Source organism: Montipora foliosa, chromosome 8 (genome assembly GCF_036669935.1).
Source record: "Montipora foliosa isolate CH-2021 chromosome 8, ASM3666993v2, whole genome shotgun sequence".
Taxonomy (NCBI): domain Eukaryota; kingdom Metazoa; phylum Cnidaria; class Anthozoa; order Scleractinia; family Acroporidae; genus Montipora; species Montipora foliosa.
In genome coordinates, this window is record NC_090876.1 from 51,277,951 (window position 1) to 51,289,395 (window position 11,445).

At 38.0% G+C, this 11,445-nt stretch overlaps 1 protein-coding gene and 1 long non-coding RNA gene across 2 annotated transcripts in view; one reads left to right on the forward strand and one right to left on the reverse strand.

Annotated features, from left to right (window-relative positions):
• The window catches only part of LOC138012808 (polycystin-1-like), a 28,443-nt gene extending 23,148 nt beyond the window's left edge, over positions 1–5,295 (reverse strand). Inside the window, exons 1-3 of the mRNA XM_068859698.1 lie at positions 5,015–5,295; positions 3,232–3,930; positions 625–794 (exon numbers count right to left, since the gene is read on the reverse strand). Coding sequence (XP_068715799.1) covers positions 625–794; positions 3,232–3,930; positions 5,015–5,102 — 957 coding nt within the window. The 5' untranslated portion in view covers positions 5,103–5,295. The remainder of the gene's footprint in view (positions 1–624; positions 795–3,231; positions 3,931–5,014) is intronic.
• A 5,072-nt stretch (positions 5,296–10,367) lies between these two features.
• The window catches only part of LOC138012835 (uncharacterized), a 9,006-nt gene continuing 7,928 nt past the window's right edge, over positions 10,368–11,445 (forward strand). Inside the window, exon 1 of the long non-coding RNA XR_011125084.1 lies at positions 10,368–10,592. This is a non-coding gene — a long non-coding RNA (uncharacterized lncRNA). The remainder of the gene's footprint in view (positions 10,593–11,445) is intronic.

The following is an 11,445-nucleotide window of genomic DNA, read 5'->3' on the forward strand; positions in this document are numbered from 1 at the left end:
AAATAACCCCCAAATTGGTGTTGATCAGTTACAAAAGTATCAGTTAATACGAAGGGAAATGTCGCTGCAACATATCCCTAATGCATCTCTTCTCAGTGTGTACTACACACCTTTTTGTCGCTGAAAAATGTCACTGCACCATGTCCCTGCAACGTGCCCCCTCGTGCCTTCCTGACTAAAAAATGTTATCTTTTCGGAAATTGACAAAGACTATACCTGCATCGTATACTAACTTTTCCCAGTTACTTAGGTTCCCATTGGATCCTTTTGCCCCTAAATTAGTTTTCTTATAATTGTAGCAGTGATAATTAGGTGTCCCCTATTAGCGTAGAGGTTATCCATACGCTAAATGACCTTTTACTACAGAAATGAAGTCATTAATTCATTCTGATTCATTCAATCCTGGGATTAACTCATTACTCAGAAGTGTGTTTAAGTTTTCTTTCTCAATCTGCTGGCAATATTGCACAACGTCCAACTGACTATTTTGCATTTGTTCTAACACATTTTTATCTACGATTTCAACTTGGAAGTTCATCAGTGCCGAGTCAATTCGTTCAAACGAGATGTTAATCATCAAGTACTAGTTTGTTAAATACTGAAAATGAACATAGAATCACTTACAAAAACTCTGATGTTTCCGGCAGTGAGTCCGTAGATTTCCAGTGCTAAAATTTGGGCTTGATACATGAATGTCGACGAGGGAAGTGCGAACACTCCTGCATTACGCAAAGATTGGAGTCCAGGTACAATCCACTGAGGTATAGCCGGGCCAGCACGTACATAAATAGGATCTGGGTGGAGTACATACACAAATCTGAGTCTTCATTAATTACAATGCGATGCGCCTTACCGTAGCCACCTAACGAAGTTTTTTTACAAATTGTCCGCCAATCAGGATGTGTCAATTTGATTGACAGTCACCCCTCCTTTCAAAGTTCGCACAGTTGTCCTTGAAGTTGAACACCCTTGTATGGGTTGTTGAGTTGACGTATATTTACTCGTAATTGTTTATTGGGAGGCCATGGTGAGGCGCGTTGCACTGTAAGGCCAGAGACCATATTGACCTTTTTCCGGACAGATTGTTTTTCGTCATGTTTTCAGTTTTCAAAGTTATTTTTTACGTCAGTGCTGACAAAATCAAAGCATGAAACGCCTGTTACCGGTGAGATTAAGATAGATAGATAGTATCTTTATTAAATAAAACCACTGCAGCCAAGGGCTGAATTACGGCTATTTACAAGTGAAAAAAGATTCTAAAATATATTTAAAAATTAAATCTAAAAATATATTAAAAGCAAAGTTGCACACCGAGAACTAAAAGCTAAAAAGGGGAAGAATTTGCCATTAAAAAGCTCCGCTTAAAGCGATTTGTCTTACAAAAAGGGACATTGAAAGTCCTCTTTTTCCTGAGAGTTACTTGGCACTCATTCTTTGGCGGCAGTAAGTGATGGAGCCTGTGGTTGGGGTCTTGAAGGATCTTATCGAAGAGGTGCGTGGTGAGTTCCTCTCTTCGAGCGCTTAATTTCGGCAGCCCCAGGGCGACGCGCGCTTCGGAAAAGCTCAATCAAGGTGGGATAATGATACGAAAGGCGCGTTTTTGAAGCCTTTCCAATTCATCTAATAGGTATATGGGAAGGCTATTATGAAAGGTCTCGCAGGCGTATTCGGCGAATGCATGTGGTCTGGAAACATACAAGTTCGTGCGGGTCGAAGCCCGCTCGCTTTAACTGCCTTGGCAAGTACAGTCTGGAAGCTACCTTCTTAACTATCTCAGCAACATGCACGTTCCATTTCAAATCGTCAGAGATGAAGAGACCCAAAAGTTTGGCACTCTTAACAACTTCGATGTTCTTATTATTGATGACGACAGGTGGAAATGAACGCTTAGATTAGATCATTTATATTATATTATATAGATTTATATTCATTATTTATATTGATCCACAAATATAGAAGCATTTTGCCGAAATATAATGGTATCTCGTCAGTGGGGAGAAACTTTTCAGAGGACAAAGCGTGTTTGTGCTAATGATTATGAATGAGAGGTTTTTCTCGATGGTTCTCAACGTTTATCCAGAATTGATAACGTTAAACGTTTTAAGATCTTTCATAAGATTTTATAAAGCGCTGATAATAACATTTTAAAAACAATTTTATCCAGGGAACCTTTCCATTAGCCTTAACTTTTGACATTTTTCAAACATTTTTCTCAGTGTACAAAACTGTCTATACTTTGTATGCCAGTTAGGACCAACGATTTTTCGTATTTATTCTATTATTAATCTAAAGCGTATTGAGTTCAGAAATTCGCTTAATAAGAACTTCTGTGTTATTATTATTTTCGAGCGTAGCATGACATACGGGAATCCTTTGAGGCCTTTTAACATGCGATCATGACCTCCCTCCCTACTTATCATCTTAAAAAAATCGCCTAAAAAAATTCGCCTTAGGATCGCAGGTTAGAGACCTTTCGGTACAGCCAATTTGTCAAACATACGTCAGGTTAGCCACGAAAATGTGCATCAAAGTATCCTTGGCAATGTATAATTATTGCGAGACTGAAAAAGAGAAAATTCATTTGTTTTACGTTTTTTTGTTGTTGAACTTATCATGGACATACAAAATGTGTGCGAAAATAGACCATTCATGTTTATTGTTATATCTTGATTGTTATCATAAGTTTCAAAAAAGGCAGAAAAATGAGCAGCTGTTGTGACGTAAGTCTATTTTCTGTTTGTAAAACTTTAAACGCATGTAGAAAGTCAGGGTTTTCACGATCAAATACAATCAATGAAAGAGCAGAGCTCTAAATATATCAGATAAACTGTCTTTGTTAGAAACCTTTTGAGAGGTTCTTTTAAAACTAGTGTAAGTAAAAAGACAAATTGAACGTTTAGTTATCAGTTGCAAACAAATCTGATCATCTTTAGATTTTTTAAAATTTTTTTCTACGTGCCATTTTTGTATTGTCCTTCAAAGCTTCCGTTTTTCTTTCTACAAATCTTTGTTTCTGGCACAGCTGTAAGTGACAAATGGAATCAATCAAGAAGGCTGTCTTTTATTGTCCGCAGGCAATCCGTTTGTTTTTCCTATGCGCTGAACAAACACTGTCAAACTCGTGCGGACAACACCCGACAACTCAAGGTTTTAAATAAATGAAAAATTTCCATAAATTCGTTTTAGCCAAGCAAATACATACACACCAGAGATTTATGAAATTCAACTTACTTGGTAGTGACAGGTTTTGTCTTTCTCCATTTTGAAATAGAAATGTAGCTGTGATCTCTGTGCCTTGATGAATCTTCGCAATGCAGCGAATCGTGTCCCCTGTTCGAACAACCAGTGGGCAGGAGAGCCCAGCTCGCTGTACGGCTGCGCCAATGTTAATCTTTAAGTTGACAAAATCCGATTTAGGATAAAAGTTTAAAGGCCGAGCTTTAATGCTCATTTCTCCCCAATATGATGCTAGAAAATTAAACTTTGCGCTTTCTCCGGGCGAATCACCGTCATCTCCGATATTGAACTTGAATGCCACTTTTAATCCAGGCGTGCTCTCGTTTACGAATGCAGCGGTTAAATTAACCCATTCAAAAACTCTTGGTGGGTTGGCGTAGTTTATTACAAACGTCTTCGTATAAGAAGTAGAGTTGTATACTAAATTAGCCCAAATCCCTCCGCATGTATATCTGTGATCCCCCGTGCAATTTATATAACAACTGGAATTTTCTGTTTGCGATGCGTTAGCGTCAAATGTTCTGGCACACAAACAAAGATTGCCGTTTTGTAGAGCGGCGAAATCGTATTTCATATTGCCGCAGAGATAAACGCAGTTATACGGTGTGAGATGTTCCGGTTGATAATCTCCAGGAGATACGGAGAATTGTCTACTTGAAGGCGAATCTGAGTAGCAGCCGATCTTGAGATTTTCTACGAAGAAAAAAGGACATCAAACATGAATTGAGAACATTACAAAGTGACACTGAAAGGAGAAACTATTTATTTAGAACAAAAAAAAGCTGAAAGTCACAACATTTAATTTCCGATTTAGAAGATTAGATTTTATAGCCATGTTAGAAATTGACAAAGATCACGGTTTTTCGGCGTAAAGGATAGATTTATAATTGTTAATTCGGCTCATTTTTCTTGGTGATTGAAAGGTTTCAACAGGTCGATACAAACGTTTTAGCATGATATCAGTGAAACATTTTTCGTATTGTTGTTTTGATTTCGTTTTTCTCATTGTTGTTTTCGTCGTCACTGATGTTTACCGCAAGCGGCTTCATTAAAGAAGATATCTAAGCTCTTTGGGTGACTCTTATTTATTTGTACTTTTAATTTTAGCCATACGATATTAAAACTGAAAATATGATTCCCTCGTTTTCAGTGCACTTAACAAAATAATTATGCAATCTTTTATCACAAGGCGAAACCACTTTGAAACAAATAGAAGTAGAAAACGACTCTTAAATGAAAATTTTCAACTTACCAAAGACATACAAAACTCGGAAGGTGGATTAAAATGGAATTAAAAAAAGACTGGCTAACTACCTTCCTGATGAAATGAATTGCTTTTTTCCGGGTTTGTAAAAAAGTTGAGACTGAAATATAGTATCGTAATAAATTGTGTAACCCTAAAGCTTCAACTAAGATAGAGACAAAAAGCAAAAAGGATTCGGAATCGAAAGTCGGGGAATTCCATGCACATTAAATATGACTTCCTCTTAGTTTTCCTTACACCGATCACCTAAATTAAATCCACGATTTCCAAGCAAGTTGAATTAAAAACAAATAAAATACTTCCATGTTTCACTGAGGATGAGCTTACAAGCCTGATTTGTTTCTAAACCAGTGTTTTGATTTCACCAATTACAACGGATAATTTATAGATTTATCAGTTGTCACAGGAATCTGCAAAGTAGGATCAATGCCGGCTTTAATGTGGAAACCAAAAAACGTTACCATGTAAATATAAATTATTAGGGATCAGAAATGAAGCAGGCCACAGACTTACCGACGTTGGTAGCTTTTGTATAACTCAGCAAAATGGACAAAAATGAAATCCAGCAGGCATTTGTCGTCTTTTTCATTATATTCTTCATCGCTTTGTACTATTATATGTCAAAGGAAGCTTTAGTGTAGTGCGAGAGGAAAAAGCGCACGCAAGAAGCAAATAACTTCGCGACGACTTTTCAAGTTAACATGACAAGTTCATTGCGTCGTAAAACACGGTTTGAAAAATGGCTACCGAGAACTGAAGCATTTCAAAATAGCAGAAGTGTCAGCGATTTCCGGAGCGAATTTGTGGAGCTTGCTCAACGAAAAGGAATTCTGACAAACGAATAAGCACATCGTTAGCCAGACCGAGTAATTACAATCCAGCTGGCAATGGGCTCGTTTTGCGTGCAAATGGATAGCGGATGTGATTCATGGTATGTGATTGGTTGAATTTCAAGAAATTTCATATACAGACGAAAGCTCGTTGAATATACATTTAAAAACAATAGAGTCAAACAATTTACTTACAGATCGTTATAGTAGAAAGCAGTCGAAGGTGTTTCTCTGGTACCTTAAAGTGACAGAAAAACTCTAAGAGTCGATTATGAATATATATTATATTTAGTTTTTAAATCATAATTTAGGGAGTTTTATCTGAAAAAAAAAAAAAAAACAGGCAGCCCGGCCTCAGGTGGAATCAACGTTTTTTGGAAAGTTTTCTTGCGTTAGTTTCCATTCCGATTGCCCTCAACTTTTATTTTACTCTAGAATATCGTATGTTCCGCAGATTAATCAAAAATTGTAAATTAACAGTATTCACTACTTGCAAAAATCCCACGATACACCTCTTTTCCCCCCCCTCCCCCCCCCCCAAAAAAAAAGCATATTAAGCATTGTTTTCGATTTCTCTTGGGACATCTTCATGTCCCAGGAGAAATTGCAAACAATGATTATGCAAACTTTTTGAGGGGTAAAACAGGTGTATTGTGGGATTGTGCAACTGGTGAGTGAGTTGAAAATGCCTTTCTCTGACTTCTTTTGCTACGCGTCTTGTGGTTATACGGTACATCTAAATCCCGTATTGTGTAACATGGCGCACATGTGAGGTAAAATATACGCTCATTTTTTCATGTTTGTCTGAGTGCAATTTTGCCTGTTTTTAATACAGAGAAGGATCGTGCCAGAAGTCCATTACAAAAAACTGTCGATAAGAAATAGCACGCACATTATTTTACGGTATTAACTATTTTTAGAACGACCAATGCTTCATTTTTAGCTACATCCGCCATGATTTTAGCAATTTCTTTGCTGCGGTCCTTAGGTTACGACACGCATTTTGAGTAAGGTGACTTTTCCATTGATAGAAAGATTCCTCGATGATCCTGTAATGGCGACTTCTCGGCTTTAATAAAAACAAGATAAAATGGCCTTCAACTAAATTTCCAGAGACGGTAAAAAAACATTGTGCCCACGCCATCCTTTTGACGTCATCGCCTAACTCAAATTAACTAAGTGGCGTCCAGTCATTGCTCGACGCGAGGTTTAAACAAACAAAAATTAAAGAACATCGTGGCAATTTTTGTTCTTTGGCCATTTCAACTTCAAAACAGTTGACGTTTCGAATCTGTCAACATTCATCATCAGAAGTAACTGTTGAGGAAAAAACCATATTTAACTAGTAAAAACAAATGGAAACTGAAATCTAGTTAAAAGAAACAATATGATTGGTCGAGGAAAATAACAAAAGGAAGGTGATACCTAATAAAATGACAGCTTTTCATCGCTGAACTTTTCATTAAGTGAAGGTTTGTGTTCTTAAAGAAAAAGAGTTTCCTTAATTCTGCAGTGTAAGTCAGAACGACCATCCGCCAGGATTTGGAAAACATTAAATGTTTTTTTAAAAAAAACCTTTTCCATCGAAACATTTATTGAAACAAACAAACAAACACACAACATATTTGCCATTAAAAGCAAAACCCTTCCTATTTTAATTGCGTGCGTGCAAACAAGACACATAATCCGTGTCACAAAGCATATGCAATTAAATAAATTTCTGACAGTTCACATCAAACCCTTTTCGAATGAACCTTGACCGTAAATAATGAAGCACGAAAGAGAGAAAAAGCTGTCATTCAAATAAGTCTTCACTGTCACATTTCCAATTTTTTTCTACCTGAGGACTGTGCAGAGTTGGGTACAAAATAAATGTAAATTGCCAGACAACTGAGATGCGACTTCCGCAAACACTGTGATGTATTCAAGGCGTTCGATTCCTTCAATGTTTGTTAAACCCATAAAAAAATCAGTGTTGTACATAACACCAATCAGTAAAATATTAGAAACAAAGCTCAGTTGATATCCAACGCGAAAAATGCAAGTGTTGTCGAAGACCATTACTCGTCGCTTTAAAGATTCCACATATTTATTTTTCACTACCTGGCCTGTTTATCCAATTAACATTCCATTCTTGAGTTCCATAAAGGTATATTTTGTTTAAAGATCCACCAAAACGCCACTGGGTTTTCAGTGACTTCGACGCCATTGCAGGTTAATTAATGTCCACCAGAGAAATATACGCATTTCCACTACCCTCTCAATCCTAAGAAAGACACCATTTAGCAGGGGAGTGACAGGCAAGACTTTTACCGACGTAAAAAAAAAAGAAAAAGAAAAAGAAAAAGAATGGAAAACAAAGAAATTTTACCCATTTTCCGACTGGGATTGCGATACTGGCAACCCAGTAAAAAGAAGGCTCAAATGTAAGTTTTGGTTGAAAATGTAAGCTTTAAGAAAAAATGTCCAAAACAGATCCTATTCACAATCCTTCCGTTTTTGGAATATTTATTCTAAGACCAGAGAATCTTTCGAATTTAGCATGCAATTGGAAGCGGTAGTAGGAGGCACTTTGTGTTGTGTCTTCCGTCGCCGCATTGCAGAATCTTTGGTTTTCACTCAACTTATTACAAATCTTTAATTTATACACGTTTCCTAGCGTCAATCGCTTAAATTTCAACTGCCAACACTGGGCCGTGGCCAGACGAAAACATTATGATTCAGGCAATATTCATGGTTAAATTCTCTTCGTAGATATTTTAGATCATTTTAGGTGTTTATGATGAGTACATTTCAAAAACAACACTGGAATCACGGTATTCTCAAAAATCACGACAAAATGAATCAGGCAAGTGCCTCGGTTTGCTTCATACTGGCCAGTGCTCTGCAAGTGGGGGGGCACTGGGGACTATTAGAAACCGGAAAACCGCTCAAAATTCACCTAAAACCGAAAAACCGAAGTGAATTTCGATTACTGAAACCGAGAAGTAAATACAAAACCATCAAAACCGAAAGTTTACAGACCCGGATTTCCAAAACCTTAATCGATCTGATACATTAGAGGTACCTGGAGGATACGGACTAAACTGTGTTAATTTCATCACTGTATGTGGATGCTATTTGTGAATCAGGCGTATCTTCTAGTCTCTGTTTGAATTAGGGATTTGGCAATCCCAAAAAGCTATCCTATAGCTCTGAAAACTACCATCTAAAATCAAGAATTTTGAGAAGTTAGACGTTAATTCGGAGATTTGATTGAAATCTCGCAGCAATCAGTCACCTGCGACTTGTATTGACTGCAAAATGGTCTAACATGCAATTGCACAGTTTAATTCTTACCTTTCTGGTGGTCTGACGTTTACTGTGGTAAGAAAAAAAGTACTTGACTTAACATTTTAAAACAGGAGTCGATTATTGAACTCACTGCCCTTCCATATCACGACCTTCCTCCAAACAGAAAATTTATAGATGCCCCTAACTCATCCTGCTGGCCTTGTGAATTCGTGTCATCGGTTCTGATGTCAACGTCTTCGTCACTGCTTTCGTCGAATAATTGGTCCTCATTAGAGTCAGTGGCTTCTTCCTCTTCACCCTTGTTCAGATCTCCACCTTGCCTGAAGTTCATATGCACTTATCACCAACTTCGAGGTGACGTACATAAAGAAATTCTGTCAATGTCTCGTGCTTAGCCATTGTTGTCTCTTGCCGCACTGTCCTTTGTCTTACTGGCGCACCATATCATGAGGCCCAGTTGCACAAGATTTCACAGTCATGTGAAGAAAGGTTAGCCGCGGGTAGAGGTGTCACCAACGGTACACCTTGAAGAGACTCTGTGGTGTTGGGCTTAGGATACCAGGATCTTCGACTGGTGTGATAATACGCAGCCCAGTGTGGCGCGTTTCACGCTCTCCTACACAGTTGCACCAAAGGATCTAGCATATTGATTGATGATTGAAGGGGTAGTTTCTAAAGAAACTGTGGTGCTGCGTCGGTGGGGAAGTAGTATACAAAAATTTGGTTTTATCAACGGAGTTGATAATGTAAATTGGCCACCGTACAGAGATTCTAAAAGCTGACGTTTCGAGCGTTGGCCCTTCGTCAGAGTGAATCGAGGGATTATGGGTTACGTGCAGTATTTATAAACGAGTAGGAGCTACGCTATTGGTGGTAACATGGCAACGTAAAAAATAGGAATATATTAGTTACATAAAAAGCGTTCGTTAATACCGTGAGGATTAAGGGTGCCGATTTGAAAAATGAATTTTTGTTCCAGATTCTTGCGGCTTTCCGTCGTACCTACTAGATGTAGGGAAAGGCAGACACCTTCGCGATGTTGAGAAGAATGACAAGGATGCATGTAAGCCAGTCGCTCGCCATTTTAATCTGCCTAACCACTTTAAAAAACACATGGCTATCTGCGGCCTTTCCCTACATCTAGGTACGACGGAAAGCCGCAAGAATCTGGAACAAAAATTCATCTTTCAAATCGGCACCCTTAATCCTCACGGTATTAACGAACGCTTTTCATTTAACTAATATATTCCTATTTTTCACGTTGCCATGTTACCACCAATAGCGTAGCTCCTACTCGTTTATAAAAACTGCACGTAACCCATAATCCCTCGATTCGCTCTGACGAATGGCTAACGCTCGAAACGTCAGCTTTTAGAATCTCTGTACGGTGGCCAATTTACATTATCAACTCCGTTGATAAAACCAAATTTTTGATCTAGCATATTGCTTCGACATATTCACTTTGCATGCCGCGTATTCACAGCAATCAAGTCTTCCTACTACACGCATCCATTGCAATTGTCACAAGCTATCAGATATTTGACTTCCAGATAGGGTCAATTAAGACGACCTCGTTCTCAGGGCCTCTGGAGACCCTGGGAACGAGGATGCAATTACCAGGATTTTTCATGGTCGATTAGGCTTTCAGTCCTTTCACTGTAATGTAAATCATGATATGGATTCCATTGACTTACCAACTTCTGCAGGCTTCTCTCTTTCTTTTTCACTTTGCACCTGAACGGATCGCAAGTTATAAGTCGCAATCGCAAGTTATAAGTTGCGATCGCAAGCTACGCCATCTCAAGTTAGTAAATTGCGACGAGAAACTCGATTTGTCCCTTATGAGCCACCGCTGGATCTGGGCCAATTTTAGAAACAATTAATAGAGTCTGTAGAAATTCCATCAAGGATATCCATTCTGAAAGCAGTCTTTTGCCTTTTGAAAGCCATCGAATATAATACATCAGGTATGTTTGATTTTTCTTTACGTTGGGAGAAAGCGATTTTACGAACTTTACGAATCAAACAGAATAATAAAATCACTTTATCCTTGTGTACGAGAAGACGAGGATCGGTTAGGACCAGCCAGCTATGATTTAATGGTCGATTCTTGATGATGGATAGTTGTAATTGCATAACATGAATTGTAGGAAAACATATGTTATGTCCGAGGATAACTAAGTCCAAATTAAAATACATTTTAATATGGAAAGAACCAGTAGTACTGATACACAGCAATGAAGGGAATCATGATACCGAAAACACAAGATCGTAGGCACGTAAATGGAAAAGACACACTTCAGTAAGACGCACCAATTACGAGCTAAGCATATTTCACTAACGCACAAAAATTACTTAAGTCGGAATGACACAGCCTGGACCGAGGGAACGAGAAGAAAAATCGGAGAGTAAATCTAAAACGTAGGTCAAAAAACTCTTAGCGAAAAAACAACGGGAAGCAAACTAAAATACGAGAACAAATGACGAAAAATTAACAACATGCACTTTACTGTGCAATGCAAATTTTCCGTTATACTAGAATAAACTACAGCAAAACCTGTAAAATGTTTTATGTCCCTGCAAACAGGATAAAGGCATCTCACATCTGTTTCCTTTCAAGTCGTAGAGTGGGAAATAAACTGGGTGTTTGAAAAGTTAAAGAGGTATTTGATAAAGACGTTGACAGCATGACTAAAATAATTGCAGACGTAAATTAAAATTTCGAAAGCGAAAGGATTGGAAATTTACCACTCATATACCTCCTAATATCGCTCAAGAAAATTCCTTTAAAATATTTTTGAGATCGCTTGGCTGGGAAAA